Source organism: Melanerpes formicivorus, unplaced genomic scaffold, assembly GCF_026170545.1.
Source record: "Melanerpes formicivorus ecotype bairdi unplaced genomic scaffold, bMelFor1.0.p_v2 SCAF_7, whole genome shotgun sequence".
In the NCBI taxonomy this organism is placed as follows: Eukaryota; Metazoa; Chordata; class Aves; order Piciformes; family Picidae; genus Melanerpes; species Melanerpes formicivorus.
Window position 1 is genome coordinate 22,340,315 of NW_027142359.1, and position 19,962 is coordinate 22,360,276.

At 41.9% G+C, this 19,962-nt stretch overlaps 1 protein-coding gene across 5 annotated transcripts in view; it reads left to right on the forward strand.

Annotated features, from left to right (window-relative positions):
* The window catches only part of RABGAP1L (RAB GTPase activating protein 1 like), a 310,408-nt gene that overhangs the window by 184,453 nt on the left and 105,993 nt on the right, over window positions 1-19,962 (forward strand). For all 5 annotated transcript variants that reach the window (XM_068141360.1, XM_068141361.1, XM_068141358.1 and 2 more), the window contains 3 exons: window positions 9,517-9,591; window positions 13,592-13,717; window positions 15,037-15,180. In XM_068141360.1, coding sequence (XP_067997461.1) covers window positions 9,517-9,591; window positions 13,592-13,717; window positions 15,037-15,180 — 345 coding nt within the window. The remainder of the gene's footprint in view (window positions 1-9,516; window positions 9,592-13,591; window positions 13,718-15,036; window positions 15,181-19,962) is intronic.

Genomic DNA, 19,962 nt, shown 5'->3' on the forward strand with positions numbered 1-19,962 from the left:
AGGCTAGAAGAGGTCTGTCCTCAAGTGGGTGGGTAAAAAGCTGAAGAGCTTTTTCTTCATTTCCCACTGAAATGGGAGATGATGTGAGCTGTCAGATAAAAAGGAAAACCATTAAAAGCTCACTGCCTCGTTTTAACAGGTCTGTCAGTTTTAGTTCGTCTCTTAATCTCTTCTTCAGAACAGTGGGAAATCAGGAAAGATGGAAACTTGTTCAGTTGCAGAACATTTCTGTGACAAAGTATCTAAAAATAAACTTTCAGGCTGACAATGGTGATAAGGGATGAAAAGAGCTCCAGATTGTGGATGGGAGATTTTGACTGGAGTACATGGTGTTAAGCTAGATTTGCACAGAGCAGCCATCTTTGGGCAAACAGTTGTGTTTCTCTTTCAATACTGTGCAGATCCCAGCTCTTATTTCAGGAGCTCGCTCGCTGTTACAGTGAGTAACAGAATAGTACTCTCGACCTACTTCCCTGCCTGCATATGTAGTTAACAGCTCGGTGCTCCAGGGAATCCAAGCACTTGGCAGAGACACTCCTCTCAACGGGTTGGAGGTGACGCGGTGCCGAATGGATCAGGAGACACGTTTTCTCTCATTCTCTGATGAATGTACCTCCAACCTGACAACCAACCACTGTGACTTTAATGGGAGAAGGACAGTATGTTGCAGGGAGATCAATCAGGTTAGCTAGGTGAGTGCTCTTACTTGGCAAACTGGAAAAAGACACACAGTGCTTCTCTTTTTATTCTGGAAATGGTTGAATTACATGAGCCCTCCACAGGGCAACCTTTTCAGTGTTCCACCACCCTCATAGTAAAGAACTTCTTCCTAATGTCCAATCTAAATCTGCCCTGCTCTAATTAAAACCATTGGCCCATAGTCCTGTCACTACATGCAGTCCTATACGGTCTATACAGTCCTTCCCCAGCTTTCTTGTAGCCCCCTTAAGGTACTGGAAGGCCACTCAGTGGTCTTCCTGGAGCCTTCCCTTCTCCAGACTGAACAATCCCAACTCTCCTAACCTGTCTTCACAGGAGAGGTGCTTCAGCCCTCTGAGTGTTTCTGTGGCCCTCCTCTGGACCCTCTCCATCAGGTTCATGTCCCTCTTGTGTTGAGGGCCGCAGAGCTGGATACAGTACTCCAAGTGAGGTCTCACCCGAGAATTGTTGGTATCATGACATCTTTTGTTACTAAATACTTGTGTGTTTGGCTGATCAAATTGGTCATTTTTTCCTGGTTTCAGTCATAGTTGCCTGAAGGTTTTCTGTGCAGGATCAGTGAGATAACTAGTTTACTGTGGAACAAAACACTCTGATTTAGTTGTCATTCCAGTGTCTGTCTGTTGGTACGCACACTAGCAGAGGCAATAATAAACTCTTTTTCTAGCAGAGCTAATACTGAGTGGGCTTCAGTATGGGATTTTTTTAGCTTTCTTTACTGTGCAATTGAAATGTGAAAATGTCTTTGAGTTGCTGTTCTGTGACCAGGAGCTTCTATGGCACGATAAGCTGTGAATGATGGATTGCTCTTTGGCTCAGCCTTCAGCGTGGCAGAACTTCTGCTCAGTGCTATCCTGTAAGCTGATGGTCTGGCTTGCATCCTTTTTTTATATTTCCATTCCCATTTCTTTGCAGCTTCTTTTCTCAGGTGATCACCTCATCTCAGCAAATATATTCTTCCACATTTTTCAATCATTACTGTCTCCTCAGATTTACAGCTGGGAAATTTCACTATTTGTCCACTTCAGTTTAATTATTTGTCAGAGAGCAGATCTCTCCTTTCCTACGGGAACCTCTTTGCCAATTTTAGAATAAACACTGGAGCATAACAGAACCACTTAAGAATTGTTTTTCCTCTGTTTTTAGTTGTTTATTTTCTTTGCTCCTGGGTTGAAGAGCAATTTTAGTAAATATTGTTGTCTTGTTTCATGCAAAGGATTTCAAATGTTATCTTGTCTTCTCCCATTTGCATATTAATAAGGCTCCTTCTCTGTGCATCTGTGCTCAGCAAGGCAGCAGTAGTCCTGTTCCTGCATGTGGGCTTTCTGCTGTGGCTCTGCTACTGCAAAGGTCAGGATTGTGAATCTTCCATGCTGGAAAAGAGAGTAAAGGCTTTAATATGTTTGGGGGCCTGCCTGAATAGATGTGAAAAGGTCTTCTTTCTCTCAGGCCTTACAGCTCAGGAGAAAGCATGTTGTATAACACACACGTGCCTCTCCCAGATACCCAATACATGAGTAACTAAGTTCTAAAAATACAGTTTCCAGTTACCACAGAAATTCCTTATATAATGTGATACATCCTAAAAGCTGCAGTCAGAAGAATATTATTACTTTCAGACTGTTAGCCTCCTAATAAATTTAGGTACAGAGTTTTAAATTACGCTGTCACTAAAATTATTCAGCAGCCAAGCATCTCGTAAAATGCCTTGTTGTGTGAGAAGCCTGCATCAAAGTATGGGTGTGTTCTTGAGACAGCCTGGTTTGCTGACACTGTGTAAGGCTTTCAACTCTGCTAACACAGGCTTCAGCGCAGAGCTATGTCTGTGTCAAACGTGGAGTAGATGCCCTAGATCATTTTTATCCTTTAGGTAGCAACACAAAGGTAAGTGATGAGAGCAAATCAAGCTTTGTAATTCTGGTTCCCTCCTCCGGCAAACTTGCACTTGATTCCTTTTACATTTCCCTTGTTCCTGGGATGCAGATGCTGGATCTCTCATCTGGCTCTTCACAAGCAGTGCGCCTGTCGCTTGTTCAGACAAGTGTGGGTTTCCTCTGCCAGCAGACATTATTGCTGAGAGGGGAGGGAGTGTTATGCAGGTGAGAGATGGAGATCTGTCAAACTTCTCCCTCTGCATTGCTGTGCAGTGTGTGGGGAGAAATGAAAGCTCTGGAAACATAAGACCTTTGTATGAGGCAGACATTGGTTAAATATTTTTCATGAGATCGCTTCAGTTTCTAATGCAGTTGTCACATTTGATTTCTATTGTTGCTGAGTTACTGTGGTGAAGGCAAATGGTCAGTGTGATTGTAAGCTGGTATTTGCTGCTGTTTTGCATTTTGTTGTTTTAAGTACATTTGACACTTCAGCAAGCATAGGCAGTGAGTTTCATGCTTACAAGGATGTAAAATGATGGAAAACATTTCATTCTGAAATGGAAGACCTACTCCCTGCCATTCTTCTTTTACAGCTGCTGAGACTTGAGGACAGTAGTTGCAGAAATCCCAGATCTGAGGTTTTCAATTCAAATTAGCAACCTTTCCCTTCGTCTTTTTAAATCTGCTACTTGGAATTTTTATATCTACAGAAGATTCTGATCTTGGGAGATTTTCCTCCATTAATTATTTTAGAGAAGAATTTCTGTCCATCCATGGATTCTTTAATCACTTACCCAACATGCAGGCAGTTCTCTGACTTTCTTTGAGGATTCTCTGTTACTTCATAATTATTCAGTTTCTAATGATGTTGCGCTAATATCTGCATGCTAGTTCTTCTCTTCAGAAGACAGACAACTATCAAAAAGATGTTTTAATTCTGTGAGTGAGATCTTCATTTAGTTAAAATGAACGCAAGTAGGCTTCAAGTCAATACCTTCATTAAGTCCCATTTATAAGACAGAGAACATTGAAATCCTCAGCTGAAGTATTGTGACTGGAGATTCCCCAGGAGCTTCAGAAAATAATAACTTAAAAGGCTGCAGCGTTGTCATGGGTTGTCATGGGAAAAATCCCATTCTCTCGAAATTACACAGTTACAATGACTGCAGTGGCAGTAGGGGATTGGGGAATTTGCTTTGTTTTCATATTTCATGTGGAAAGACAAAGTTTATGCTCCTCAGCCACCTAAAAAGATAAATCCTCAATAATTAAGCTTAGGTCTTTTGATAATAATACAGTGTTACAGTGATATCTGTAGCATCCTTATTTTTGAGGCTCTTTTGGTTAATTGCATCATATTTCAGCAATATCAAGTCCCAAAGGTTACTTCAAACTAAAGAAGTGTGATTGGAGAAGTAATATGCAGAAAGCTTCAGAAATCATTTTGCTTTGGGCAAATACAATGAAATGGTAGGTTTTAGAGACTTCATTAAAACATAAATCTTTAGTTGCCAGGGTTATGATGCTTAACAGCAGAATCTTCCTCTGTTTGATCTAATTCTCTTGCAGAACTGCACCCAAGTATTTGATAACAGCTGCTTGTGAGGATCAGATTTTGGGGAAGGACCTAATGAAAGTTCATTTCAAAAGGCAAGCAGATCAAGGAGTTAATTCCCCCCCCCCCCCCCTTTATTGATTGCTTCAGAGATTTTTTAACCTTGACAGCCTTTACTGGAACCCTCAACCATTTTTCTGTTACATCCTCTGTATATATGTCCACTAATTAATTTGTAATATTTTTTTTAAACCAAATTATCCACTACTAATTGATTTGTAGTTCTGTGGATCACCCCTTTCTAAAAATGTTGCAAATTTATCATCTCTTCTTCTGATTTAATCAGCCAATTAATGAGATTCCAGTTTGCTTTTTCTTTCCCCCCAAGCTTTTTGGGTGAATACTGCCTGTTCTTACTAATTTTTTAGTATTTTTATTTCTTGCAATTTGTGGCCAGGAGGGGGTTGGTCTCTTCTCCCAAGCAACCAGCACCAGAACAAGAGGGCACAGTCTCAAACTGTGCCAGGGGAAGTTTAGGCTTGAGGTGAGGAGAAAGTTCTTCACTGAGCCAGTCATTTGTCATTGGAATGTGCTGCCCAGGGAGGTGGTGGAGTCACCATCCCTGGAGGTGTTCAAGAGGGGATTGGACGTGGCACTTGGTGCCATGGTCTAGTCATGGGTCTGTGGTGACAGGTTGGACTCGATGATCTTTGAGATCTCTTGGTAATTCTGTGATTCTGTGATCTCTTCTAATACTCTGCTGGAGACAACTCTTTCAACACACTCCCTGTTAGAAATGGTTCCAGCAAGATGACAACCCCTGTGATACTTCTGTAATAAAACAGACACAAGGAAACTTCATGTGGGTTTTCATGTTTAAATAACTTTCCTACCTTGACCATATATTTCCAAGCAGAAGTTTTGCTTTCCTGCTCTGGATGTATTTGAAATGTGTTTTAATATGTTTATAAAGTTGATTGTGAGAACATTTCTTGGTCTTGTTTCATATTTTTATATCAGACATTGAGAGTGAGGATTTTTTTTGCACCCTCTTCATTTTCCCTCCTTTGCCATAATTTCAACTTCTTTCACTGTCTCAAAAGGGGCAGATTTTTAATTCTGATAACTATATCAGTTTTAGAGGCAGTTCATGCCAGCATGTTCCTTTCTCAACAGTCACTTTAATACTTATGGGGATTCATTTATTGCTGGTTTCAGCAAGCTATTAGCTGTCATGCTAGTAATGCTTCTCAAAACAGAGAACCCAACTATGTTGATAATTTGCTACTGAATTTTCAGTCTGGATTTTTTTTCCAAGTGGTGTTGTACAGTGTGAAGAAATGATAAATTAGCTTTATTATTTGTGATTCTGCATATCTGTTTCTAAGCAGATACATCTTTTAGAAATACTGCACAAATAAAACACTAGGCATCCATAAGCTGATAAAATTTGGGAACAAAGAGATAAAGGCTCCTGATGGTGATGATTAAGCAGCGGATGGTTCTAATTAGTCATATACAATATTAATTTAAGGGTTGAAAGTAATTTCTGTTAATTCAGTGCTTAACAGCTAAAGAGTAATTCTCAATTAAGTTTTTCCAAGGGAACATCTTTTTTTTCCAGTTCAGAGAATTGTCTGCTCTTGTACACTTCTGGGGTTGTTTCTGATATTTTACTTTTGTAGCTAGAAGTGGTTTAACCAACTTAGCAGATTGTAATGGTTCATTAAATTGTTTTCAGTAATGTACCTGAGAAGCCTACCTGTCTTTGCTTTACCACTGAAACCGAGCAGGTTGGCTGGGGTCTTGAGCAGCCTGGTCTGGTAGGAGGTGTCATAGTATCATAGTATCATTCAGGGTTGGAAGGGACCGCAAGGATCATCTAGTTCCAACCCCCGTGTCCTGCCCATGGCAGGGAGATTGGAGCTAGATGATCTTTAAGGTCCCTTCCAACCCAAACCATTCTGTGATTCTATGATTTAGATTGTTTTTCAATCAAATTCTAACTGATGCCATCTAACATATGAATATGAGCCAGCAGTGTGCCCGGGTGGCCAGGAGGGCCAATGGCATCCTGGCCTGCATTAAGAATAGTGTGGCCAGCGGGAGCGGGGAGGACATGGTGCCCCTGTACTCTGCTCTGGTTGGGCCGCACCTTGAGTACTGTGTCCAGTTCTGGGCCCCTCAGTTTAAGAGGGACATCGAGACACTTGGGCGTGTCCAGAGAAGGGCAAGAGGGCTGGTGAGAGGCCTTGAACACAAGCCCTATGAGGAGAGGCTGAGGGAGCTGGGATTGTTTGGCCTGGAGAAGAGGAGGCTCAGGGGTGACCTCATTGCCCTCTACAACTACCTGAAGGGTGGTTGTAGCCAGGAGGGGGTTGGCCTCTTCTCCCAGGCAACCAGCACCAGAACAAGGGGACACAGTCTCGAGCTGCACCAGGGGAGGTTCGGACTCGAGGTGAGGAGGAAGTTCTTCACCGAGCGAGTCATTCGTCATTGGAACGGGTTGCCCAGGGAGGTGGTTGAGTCATCGACCCTGGAGGCGTTCAAGGGGAGATTGGACGTGGCACTTGGTGCCATGGTCTAGTCATGGGGTCTGTGTTGATAGGTTGGACTCGATGATCCCCGAGGTCCTTTCCAACCTAAGTGATACTGTGATACTGTGATACTGTAACATATTTAAAATTAGTGGCAAGCAATGTAGACAATTGACAAAGAGCTGCAAGTTACAGTTCCATTTCTCTTAAAGCTTCCAATGGATTAGGAAATGTATGGAAGAGTTACTTATAAACAGTGAACTTACAAGGAAAACTCAGGTTATATTCTTTACAGAAATCTTCTGGAATCATTCATGTAATCTGCTGTGGGTGACCCTGCTTTAGCAGGGAGGTTGGACTAGCTGATCTCCAGAGGTCCTTTCCAACCCCTGTGTTTGCCAGGATTCTGTGATTTCTTTCCTAGTTTTTACCCATCTGAATGAAAAAGGAAGGAAGGTTTATTTTTTTGGCCTCTGTGTCAAGGTTTCTGGCAGAGGGAGATGGTGGAGGCCCCATCCAAGGTCAGACTTGGTGGGGCTCTTAGCAACCTGATCTAGTTAAAGATGTCTCTGCTCACTGCAGGGGTGTTTGGACTAGATGACCTTTAAAGGTCCCTTCCAGCCCAATGCATTCTGGGATTCTAAATTATTTGCAGTTATGTCAGTACTGTTGGCTGGAAAGGAGTCACATCCCATTTGGAGTCACCATTCTTTCTAACTTTTCAAGAGGCAGCTCAGCCACCTTTTGAAGATGCATCTCAGCTACCTTTGAAATACTGTATGGTAGACCCAGGGTTTGGTTTCCAAGCATACCTGACATTGTTTATTCACAGGCTTTCTGTGCTTCCAGTCAGTGAATCTGCAATCTTGATTTCATTCAACACTTAAAAAAAGAAGCTAAGCACAGTGTTCCAGTTCAAAATGCTCTCATCCATAAAACAGTCTTGGAGGCGGTGTGGGGGCAAAGCAAGTTTTCTGATTCATGTGCCTTGTTCCTCTCTGTAGCTCTGACCTTGTGCTTCTGTTTTCCCTGGTTGTAACCTTAGCACTGTGCTTGTTCTCGCAGGATGTCTCTCCCTTTCTCCAGTGTCAGTCCTGCTGCAGCTCATACTTTCTCAAGTTTCCTCAGATTTGTAACATTCTCTGACATCTCCTAAAAACAGTATCTGTCATCTTGTCTGAGAAATGTAATGGGGATGAGAAGTTGGTTATTTTAGTTTTGTTTTTCTAAGAGTAAGGAAAAAGTAGTATGTCAGTCACGGCAGGAAAATGAGTCTTGTTCATTCTTCAGCACAACAAGGACATAGGAAAACTGTTTCTGAGGAGCCTTTCAGGCTTGAGTAGTTCTCAGTGGTTCTCTAATACCCATCCTCATGTTCTATACCTTCATGATGTTAGAACTTGTTTTTCCAAAACCATTCTCCACACAACACAAACTTACTTGTTTTTCATACTCTGATTGTTGCACAGAATCATAGAATGGTGAGGGTTGGAAGGGACCTCTGGAGATCATCAGGTCCAACCCCCCTGCCAAAGCAGGATCGCTCAAGGCAGGTCACACAGGAACATATCCAGGCAGGTCTTGAAAGGCTCCAGAGAAGGAGACTCCACAGCTTCTCTGGGCAGCCTGTTCTGGAGCTCTGGCACCCTCACAGTAAAAAAGCTTCTCCTCATGCTGAGGTAGAACTTCCTGTGGTCTAATTTGTGTCCCTTGCCCCTTGTCCTAGCACAGGAGGCCATTGAAATGAGACTGTCCCCTTCTTCTTGACACCCACCCTTCAGATATTTGTAAGCATTAATAAGAGCTCCTCACAGTCTTCTCCAGAATAAACAGCCCCAGGTCTCTCAGCCTTTCCTCATCAGACAGATGTTCCAGTCCCTTGTTGACTCTCTTGAATGCTCACTAGCCTATTGCTGTCCCTCTTGAACTGGGGAGCCCAAACTGGACACAATACTGCAGATGTAGTCTCAGCAGGGCACAGTAGAGGGGTCTCATCTCAGCAGTATTGTCCTAGATTTAGGTGAAGGGAAATTGCCCCCAGCTCTCTTCAAGCTGCTTGAATAAAAATATATATTTACAAACATGGTGTCTATGGAAGACTGAGTGTGACCAGGAAATGTTCTCTCAAGTCCCCTGAAAGCCTGTGCAGGAAGTTCTCCTTCCCCTCTACTCTGGCTTGGTGAGGCCACATCTGGAATATTGTGTCCAGTTCTGAGCCCCTCAGTTCAAGAAGGACCTCAGGGAACTGCTTGGAAGTGTGCAGTGCTGAGCCACAAAGGTGATGGAGTGGAACATCTCCTTTATGAGGAAAGGCTGAGGGTGCTGGGGCTCTTTAGCTTGGAGGACACTGAAGGGCGACCTCATTCATGTTTATAAAGATGTGAAGGGTGATTGTCAAGAGGACAGAGCCAGGCTCTGCTCAGTGATGTCCACTGATAGGACAAGGGGCAGCAGGTGCAAGTTGGAGCAGAGGAGGCACCATGTGAACATAAGGAAAAACTTTTTCATTGTGAGGGTGACAGAGCCCTGGAACAGGCTGCTCAAAGAGGTTGTGGAGTCCTCTTCTCTGGAGACATTCAAAACCTGCCTAGTTGTGTTCCTGTGTGACCTACAATAGGTGTTCCTGCTCTGGCAGGGGGGTTGGACTAGGTGATCTCTTGAGGTCCCTTCCAACCCCTAATGTTCTGTGATTCTGTGGTTTCAGTTTCACTCTCTACATGCTTGCAGCCTGCAGATTATCTCTTGTTCTGAATGGCTCATTGATTCTCACACATTTTGCTGATGATTGTGTGCACTTTAAATACATGTTGGCTTTCCTTTTTTCCAGGCATACTCTGTCTATGATGAAGACATTGGCTACTGCCAGGGACAGTCTTTCCTTGCAGCTGTGCTTCTACTTCATGTGAGTTAATTGCCAGATGAAAGCTTTGATATTGGAAACCAAAGCAGCTTTAAATTGAGTAGTACTGTAACATGCTATTTGACAGATATTTGCTGCTGTTTATTTGTCTGTATTAATTTTCCTCTTGTTGCTGTTTGACAAATAGTGACTAATGGCTTCTATATTTATGAATGTGGGTTTGCTTTATCTGGTAGAAATCCATTAAATTGTCAAGTACTTCTGTGTCAAAACACGAAACTGATTTGTTACATATTCATATTTGCTTTTAATTCAGTTGTCATGTAGGTGAACTGCCTTTGTGTTTATGAATTTAACTTGGGAAGCTGTTCTCAGAGTAGCTAACCAGAGCAGGCAGTCTCAGTCATTTTCAGTGAGACCTTGTCTCCTGAGGTCATTTTATGATACCTTTTGAGTGCAAAACTGAATTTTAACCTTGATATTTTAGCCTGTAACAAAAAACTGTACAGACTTTGATTTGTTGCTTCCTGTATATATATGTACATATATGAGACAAATGCACCATTTTCGTGTTTGCAAGGGGCTTTAACTTTGATGGATCAGTGCAAAAGCAGCAGAATCAAGTAGTGTGGGTATTGAAATTATACCTGAACAAGTCACCCCAGTCCCCAATAAGGACTCTTAGTGAAAAGCAGCAGAAACAAGCAGTGTGGGTATTGTAAATAATATCTGAACAAACCACCCCAAACCCCAATGACTCTTAGGCCCTGGCCTGCTTTTTCTGTCAGGCTTTAATGAATAAATGATTCATCCTAGCTGAAGTACATTTCAGCATGTGGCTTTGAGTCTGCTGTTGGTGGTATATATGTTACAGGTTCACCTCCTGAGGCATCTAGAACTCAAATTTAGATTAATTTCAGTTGTAGTTCCTAGTGAAATCTACAACTCCTGAAAGACTTAGGCAGCATGATATGCTGTGACAGTGTTACAGAGGATCTTTAGATTCTTTAAGGATAAACCTGAATTAGTCACATTACTGCAATCCCACATACAGTGCAAATGAGCTTAGCTAAGAGTGATTTTACTATTAACTTTTTACCCAAGGAAGGACTGCTAAGTTCCGCTGGAGCCATTTTCAGAGGCAGAGCTGTTTAGGAATGAGTGGATGTCACATTCTTCATGTTTGACTAATATTTGAGCTGCTCTCACCGAGTTGTGTGCTGTCATTACTATGGAGGATCACCTCCATTTCTCGTGTGTCTGGAGTGAGGAGAAATTGCCCTGTACATAAGGAATACTAAATGGCAATTACACTCATTTTAATATGCCCTTTATAACATTTGCTTTTACAATAGGATTTTAAACTGAAATAATCAGAGAAAGGGGGGAAGGGAAGCAGTCTCAATGAGCTCATGTAAGTTGGGAGCTTCCCAGGATGTCCTCAAACTCTCAAATTCTCCAACCAATCACTATGCTGTGAATGCTTGTAAGACCCTCTTTAACTTTTCTACCTTTGCATGGATTTCTAGACTATCCTTATGTAGGCCATTTCCTTTCCTTCTTTTTCTGGGACAGGATATCTTTTCTCTTCAGTGTAGCTATCTTTCAGGGATGGTTGGGTAGCCTGAACCTCCATCCTGGATTTTTGTGATTTTGCTGCTTTGATGAAATTACCATCAAAGGTGAGCAGGTAACTTCTAATCACAGCGGGGACAGTGTTGCCAACTCGGAAGTGTTTAAGACTCACAGTATTTGACTTGTTGTTTTCTTGCTATCTCCTTTGGGGAGTCATTGCTATGTGAAAAACTGAAATTTCATTTTAAAATGGTTAATAATTTCAGGCTTTTGTGATTCCGAAGAAAAGACACTAAGGGACAAATACCTGAATGCTAAAGATCATAATGGAAATGGCCAAAAGTATTTGTTTAGATTAAAATAAATAAGAACTGAAAACTTGGTTTATGATTTTGAATGCTTGGAGTTGGTAATATTGAAGAATCTCTGTTCACTGAGAGTGAGGGCTCAGTGGCCTCTGCCTGTCAATGACTTTGGCTTAGTCTTTCTCTCTGTTGCTGCTCCCTCTCCCTGTCTCGGGGGAGGAATGATTGTCAGTGCACGTGTGTCTGGTTGAGCATGCAAGGTAGGTGTGCTTGTGCATGAGCATCTGTCATTTTATTAGAATTAATTGTTACTTTACCAAAATAACTGAAATTTGCATTCATGTTGTTATAAAGCAGATTCAAGCCTTTTTGTAAGAATAAAACTATTTCTTCCCTTTACTCTCTCTGCAGCTTTTATCAGCTGTCAGGGGATCATTCCATCCAGATAAAATTGTGGTAAAGAGCTTTAAGTTTCCTAAGAGCTTGTCCTAGGTGAACCTAGCCTGGGCAGGTACCTAGCAGCTGGTATGGCAGGTCTTTATGCTAACCAGTTGCCTTCATTTATCATATCTGAAAATGAAAATGAAAGTGTCTGCCCATGGCCTTGGAGGCAGCTTGTAATCATAGGCTGAACAGAAATGATGAAAACCTGGAGGTAAATATCAAGAGACTAAAATTCTCTTTGAAGAAAATACTGAGCTTTTTATCTATTGCTGATATCCAATAAGGAGTTGGCAAGAGGATGAACGAGTGAATCTACTGAAAGGTCAAAAGTTGTCATTCTTGATACTCAGTAATTTTTTTCATCTGTCACATCTGATGCCTGCATAGGAAAAGTTATTTTTAATGTGATTGAAAACCTGATTTGGGTCTTCAATGTCTCTGCTTGTGCCTATCCTAGTATCGTGTTACCTGAAGGCGTGGGGGAAGTGGGGGTTAATGCCTAAGCAGTGAAGGTTTCATGACAAATTCAAGCTTCAGTGGGCTTAAGCCAACAAATGTAACTTCAGAGTGGCTTGCACAGCTTGTCTTTAGTACCACCTTCTAAATGTGTTGGATGAGAAATTTTGGTTAAAATGAAATGGAAATTATGGAGGCAGAGCTCCTGAAGTATTGTGTCCAGTTTGGGGCATCTCAGTACAAGAGAGATGTCAAGGTGCTGGAGCCAGTGCAGAGGAGGACAAGAAAGCTGATGAAGGGCCTGTAGAATAAATCTTACATAGAGTGACTGAAGGAGCTGGGGCTGTTTAGTTTGAAGAAGAGGAGGCTGAGGGGAGACCTCATTGCTGTCTACGACTACCTGGAAGGACATTGTAGATAGGTTGATGCTGGCCTCTTCTCCCAGCAACAGAACAAGAGGGACCCACCTCGGACTGCAGCAGGGTAGGTTTAGACAGTAGGAAAACTTTTTTTCACAGAAAGAGTGGTCAGACACTGGAATAGGCTGTCCATGGAGGTGATTAGGTCACCATCCCTGCTTGTGTTTAAAGGTCATTTAGATGTGGTGCTTGGGCTGAACTTTGTAGAGAAGGGTCAGTGGTTGGGCTTGATGATCGCAGTGGTCATTTCCAACCTCAATAATTGTATGAAAAAGTCATGATGTTAATAAATGAGATCAGCCCTCCTGAGGTCACAGATAGATTCTGAAGGCAAAATTTGTAGTTTCCTTATTCACTATGGGAAACCTGTCTTCCCAGAGTTTGATGTCCTGGGGTTTGGATAAAAGCAGATAAGCATTACTCTCCCTAAGGGGTGGTTCTACCTTAGTTCTGGATTTTCCCTTTTACCCAAGTCTCTCTCACTAGAAATCACAATCCTAAGTTGTTGTCTTTTTCTTTCTCTTTTTCTTTGAAATTGTTCTGTAGCTGAGAGTTGTGTACTGGTTGTTCCCACATCTCTTTGTCAGAAAGAATTCTCATGACAATTGTGCTCCTGTAGGGATGTACACTTAGATGAACTTACGATATGATCCCACACTTTCTTCAAAGAAGGTCTCTCAGAACCCAGTCAAGGTGCTTAATACTATGTCCAAAGAGTGCTTTGGTGGAAATTCCAATCGATCCCTGCTTCAGATTCATCATGCATAAGGGTGTGTATTTGTGTGAGGCATTTCCAGCCTCAGCTCGGGTTTTAAAATGCTGTCTGTGTGTTTTTCCAAACAGATGCCGGAGGAGCAGGCATTCTGTGTGTTTGTGAAAATAATGTATGACTATGGCTTGAGGGACCTCTACAGAAATAACTTTGAAGATCTCCATTGCAAATTTTTCCAGCTCGAGAAGCTAATGCAGGTGGGGCCAGGGTAACGAATTCTTCTGCTTTTGTAAATGGAAATAATGACATGAAGAAGGGGATTCATGCTTTGCTCCCACAAGTTACTGGACAATAAACCTCCTCTTGGTTTAGGGTGGGGGGTAGAACCAAAGCAGAGAAGTTTAATACCTGGATCCAAGCATCAAGAGTGAGATTTATTTCTAGTATCTTTTGTCTTTCACATGCCAACCTTGCTGCTGATCTTTGTATCCAAGCAAGAGTAGTTTTTTTTCTCTCTCTCTCAATCTTCACATTTCATGATACTGTTTAGAGAGAATGTCTCTGTTCTATTAAGGGCAGAGTATCTTTTGGACTGCCACCATCAGTGTCCTACTTTATGTGAATTAATGTTGATGGTTAAAAGGTCAGGCAAATCAGGACATCCTGATGCTTATGAAATATGAATCAAATGTAGGTCAATTTTTAGTCTTTCCTGTGCTTTTGCACCTTTTTCAGATGGAATTACTTCATAGTCAGAGCAGTTTAACATGAATCAACAGCTGCAAGTTTTGCAAATAATAAAGAGGTACTAATGGTTCATTAAGCTTTGACCTACACTTCTGTGACTGCTGGTATCAGTCATCATAGTTGACCATGTATATATTCTGTGAGATATATTAAACCCAAACAAAACAGACTCACCATTAATTTAATACTTCTGGTTCATCTCTCAAATTGTGCATATTTCCTACTATCTGCAGTAGAATTGTGTACTAATTAATTTGATACTTCAGCATATGGTCTCAATAGCTACATATGTTAACAAAGATTGTCACTTTATTAACCAGACATGAATCCATCATCAGTGTGCTGCAGGATTGTCAGTGATTATTTTGTGTGGCATATATATGCTTCTAGTTAGAGAACTTGCCCGGGTGGGACTGTGGGCTTTGTTGCTTTTAAGCTCTGCAAGGTGATCACTTTGCTGTGGTATCCATTGGTGTTTATAGCAGAAGTGTTTACAGCAAGTCTCAGCAAAGGAATGACTTTAAAATATACACTATAGATGATGTGGGTTTCAAAACTGCTCTGCCTTTTAGCTGTTGAGGATTTGATAATTTCTCAGTATATCTCAGTACTTTGTCTGATACCCTGGTAGAATCCACAGTCAGTATCTTACTAAAAACTGTAACCATGGGCACTGAAATCTATGAAGAAACACATTTCCATTGCTTTAAACAAGCCAGGATTTCACTCTGTTGTGTTTTACAGTGTTTAGTAACCTGGTATATACCGGCAGTGTAGAAGAAGAATTTGGATTAATGACTAATAGTCAATATTCTTTCACTTGTTCTAGGAGCAGTTACCAGACTTGCACAGCCATTTCTCAGACCTCAATTTGGAAGCTCATATGTATGCATCCCAGTGGTTCCTCACTCTTTTTACTGCCAAGTTTCCACTATGCATGGTCTTCCACATCATTGACTTACTACTTTGTGAGGTAAGAACCCCTTGAATCAGAAAGCCCTTTCTCCATTCTGCAAATGCTTCTCCTTTTTTTGTGAGTTTCATTTTGTTGGAATCATTTACTGTTTCATTTCAAAACTTGTGTAACTAAATCATGTAGAAACCATGGTTATGTTGAAAAAAAAGATGTTCACTGGAATGCTGGTTTGGTTTTAAAATTAGACTTGTGGATTGCCTCATTCTTTGCTAAGAGATCTAATTAAGAATATCTGATGCACACATCTGTTCTTCATTTAATTTGTTGAATAATTGATTCAAAGTTAGCAACACTTCATTTCTTGATGAAACCAAGTAGTAAAAGCCTAGCAGGCTTTTTGAGGGAAAGCTCTCCTAACTGTCTGATTTGGAGTGCCCAAAGACAGTGAGGGCATTGTATGTTGCTCAGATAGCCTGGTAGTAAATAAATAGAGAGAGATGCCAAGCAGCACAAAGAATGAAGCTCTTCCTTTTTGTTTTTTACCCTATTATTCCAGCTGAGGAATGTGCTACCGTGGATACAAAACGGTGTGTTTCTGTATTGTAGATATGTCTGCACTTGGCTTGAAAACAGGCAGGGGGTAGTGGTCAATGGCTCAATGTCCAGGTGGAGACCAGTGAGAAGTGATGTCCCTCAGGGGTCTGTACTGGGACCAGTGCTGTTTAACATTTTCATTAATGATATAGACAGAAGTTTGAGTGCTCCATCAGCAAGTTTGCAGTGGTGTAGTCGATAAGCCAGACGCACAGGATGTCATCTAAAGGAACCCAGACAAGCTGGAGAAGGGGACCCAGGTGAGCCTTATGAGGTTCAACAAGGCCAAATGCAAGGTCCTACACCTGGATTGGGACAATCCTCATAATCAGTCCAGGCTTAGGACAGATCACAGTATCACAGTATCACCAAGGTTGGAAGAGACCTCGAGGATCTGTGATAGAGAGTAGCCCTGTGGAGACGGACCTGGGGGTACTGGTGGACAGGGAGGTGGTGGAGGCCCCATCCCTGGAGACATTCAAGTTCAGGTTCTGAGTGAGCTGGTCTAGTTGTGTATGTCCTTGCTTACTTCAGGGGGGATTGAACTAGATTACTTAAAGGTCTCACCAACCCAAACCATTCTATGATCTTAAGAAACAGTGGGGCAGAATGTAGACAACATACTGAGGTCACAGTGTAGACTGTCAGAAAATGGCTCCTAAGGTTTGTAAGTCAAAATCATTTTAGTTGGACAAGACCTTTAAGATCAAGTCCAAATGCTCACCCAGCACCACGAGGTCACCACCAAACCATGTCCCTCACCACCACACCTACAGAGTTTTTAAATCCCTTCAGGGATGGTGACTTCACCACTGCCCTGGACAGCCTATCCCAGGGGTTGACAAGCCTTTCAGGGAAGAAGTTGTTCTTAATATCCAACCTAAACCTCTTCTGATGTAACTTGAGGCCATTTCCTCTTGTCCTCTTGCTTGTTCCTTGAGAGAAGTGACTGACTGACTCCTTTCAAGGAGTTGTAGAGAGTGAGAAGGTCTCCCGTCAGCCTCCTTTTCTTCAGGCTGAACAACCCCAGTTCCCTCAGTTGCTTCTCACAAGACTTGTGCTCTAGATCAGTCAACCAGTAGCAGGCCATTCTGAGAATTTGTGAGAGGAGCATAGATTAAGATCATAGTATAACAAAACTCTAGTTGGCCCTAAAGAAGGAAAGTAAAACCTGAAGTCCTAGTAGCAAACAGATCCTTAATGGAGGACTGAAATCCTGTTGTGCAGCTGTCTCTCCAGTCAGCCTTCACAAAAAGGAATGGAGCAGTCAACAAAATAATTTTGGTCTGCATTAAACTGTTCTTTACTTTATCTCTGAACAAACAGCATGCCTGCAATTCCAGTAACTGGATGGAGAAAAAACCAGTTGTGGCTGCTAGCAGTGGAACATATTCTTCTGCAAAAAAACAAATCCTCAAAAACTCCAGAAGCCTTTGAAGTGAACTGTCTTGTGCTTTTGAAAACAAGCTTCCAGCCTGCTCATTAATTTGTCATAGATACAGATGAATTTTAAATAGCCTTCCACTTCCTTCCTGGCTGTGCTTTCTCCACGTCCCTGTCCTGTCTGGTGTTGACAAAATGTTTACATCCTCTGCAACTCTTTTATGAAAGAAAAATATTAGGGGAAGAAAATCCATTGGTGAATGGATTCTGCCAACTAATCATTCCAAGGGAGCTTCTCTGTTCCCCACGACAGTATTTGCATTATGGATGAACAAATTGTGTCAACCAAGAGGCATTGGATGGAATTTATCTTTCTAGGTTTTGACTGTGGCTGGAAGAATGAACTCAGTCATAGATTAACAGATTCACAGAATGATTTGGGTTGGAAAGGACCTTAAAGATCATCTAGTTCCAACCCCTATGACATTGGCAGGGACACCTCTCACTAGACCAGGTTGCTCAAGGCCTCATCCAACCTGGCCCTGATCACCTCCAGGGAGAGGACATCAACATCCTCCCTGGGCAACCTGTTCCAATGTCTCATCAACTTCACTGTAAAGAATCTCTTCCTAATCTCCAGTCTAAATCTGCCCTCCTCAAGCTTCAATACATTGCCCCTCATCCTATCACTACAAGGCCTTGTAAAAAGTCCCAACAGAGATTCTTAAACTATCCCTCCAAAGAGGAAAATAATACTTGTTAGAAATCCTGTAGTTGTTCAGCTAGCCAGGGAGGCACAGGGTGGCATGTAGCCATTCCCTGTGTGAACAGTGGAACTGCAGCACAAGCTGGGGGGGGTGGGCCTTGTGGGCAGGGGCATATCCTATGGAATAGCAGCCACATTCAGTTTTATGGGAAGAATTTTAAACCCATCAAAGTGAGCACCATTACAGTCAAGGTCTTTTCATCATTCTCTCACTCAATGTGACTTTGACAGAACAACTGTGTTTAAATTCTTAGGACTTTGAGATTTGCCATGGCCTCTATGTGATTGAGTTCTTTTATCCTGTTGTCCGCCTAGAACCATTCTTCTTTTTAAGCTATCTTCAGGTTTTTGAGGACGTGGTTCAGCCCTCAAATTGCCTACATTTCCCCCTGGCATTAGAATATTTCCTTAATAGCTCTGTCACCCATCTTGAAATTAAATATTTTGGAATTCTTTGTCTTCCCTACAACAGAAACTTGAGGAGCATTTATGGGCTTGCAGACACTGTGCCTGTGGTACATCTTGTAAGGTTTAATACTTTGACTTCATGCAATATAATAAAAACTCAAACCTCTTAATCCAGTTGAAAGTTTTGATGTGATTGCAGGAAAATGAGTTTTTCTGATCTTGGCCATGTAGTTAAATATTAACATGTTAGCATCAGCTGAAGATCTTCCTGCAATGTTCCTTTAGCTGTCTGTTTCTACTGCTTTGTTTGTCTCTTCCCCTTTTGCTGTGTCTGTTTGCATTGAAGAGCAACTTTGTTGATGCAATTGAGAGCTGTCTTTGGACTTGTCAGTCTTATCTATCAATATGACATAATGTTGTTGAACACTTGGTGAGCTTGCTCTTGTTTGGCTGTCTCTTTTCCATGTAAAATTCTTTCATTAAAGTCATGCTCAGAAATAGCAGCTCATCTAGGGTAAAGCATGTCACTTAGATAGGGCTGTCCCCACAGCAGCCACTGCACCTGGGTTATGCTATAGAATGTCAAAGAGTTGACATTTAGCTTCTGTTTTGCATTTTAAAATGTTCAGTTGAAAATGCAAATCTGTGTTTTAAAGCCACTAAATAAGCAACCTGTGTTGGGCATTTAGAAGAGAAAGAAACCAAACCATTTGGCAGACAATTTATAAGCATTTTTTAAATTGTCACGGGCAGTTTTTTTTCCTGCTTAAAAAAAGAAAATACTCCAAGCAGTGTGATATGTACAGTACTGCCAGAACTAAAGGAGGTTCAGAGCTCAAGCTGCTGTCATTCTGTTATTAACCTAGAATTTTGAGATAGTGCTGGTAACCTCCATTTTAAGGCTGTCTGACTATTTCCGTGTGCAGGCCTTGAGGACCATAAGGATTGTGCTTCTCTCCTTTTAAGAGTATACAAAAAGCTCTACTGCCTGCTGCCTTTTCTGGGCTGGTACACATATTTGTGTATTTAATGCCAGTAATTACATAGTGGTGTTAGAAAAATTGATAGTTTGATTACTGAGCTGCTGTTCTGTGAGCAAGACTGAACAGAAAGGGATGCAACTGATTATTATCAATACTGAATATGAAATAATTGGATGCTCTCTAATAGAGCTAAGAAAAAATAAGTGAAACCACCTGAATCTTTTAAATGACTTGATGATGGTAAAAGAGCACCCATTGATTGCAGTGTCACAGAATTGTTTTGGTTGGAAAAGACCTTTAAGGTCTTTGAGTCCAACCATCGACCTAACACCACCATGGCGATTAAACCATGTCCCAGAGTGCCATGTCACAGTACCACAGTATCACAGTATAGCTAAGGTTGGAAGAGACCTCGAGGATCATCGAGTCCAACCTGTCACCACAGACCTCATGACTAGACCATGGCACCAAGTGCCACATCCAATCTCCTCTTGAACCCCTCCAGGGATGGTGACTCCACCACATCCCTGGGCAGCACATTCCAATGACGAACGACTCTCTCAGTGAAGAACTTTCACCTCACCTCCAGCCTAAACTTCCCCTGGTGCAGCTTGAGACTGTGTCCTCTTGTTCTGGTCCTGGTTGCTGGAGAAAAGAGACCAGCCCCTTCCTGGCTACAACTACCCTTCAGGAAGTTGTAGAGAG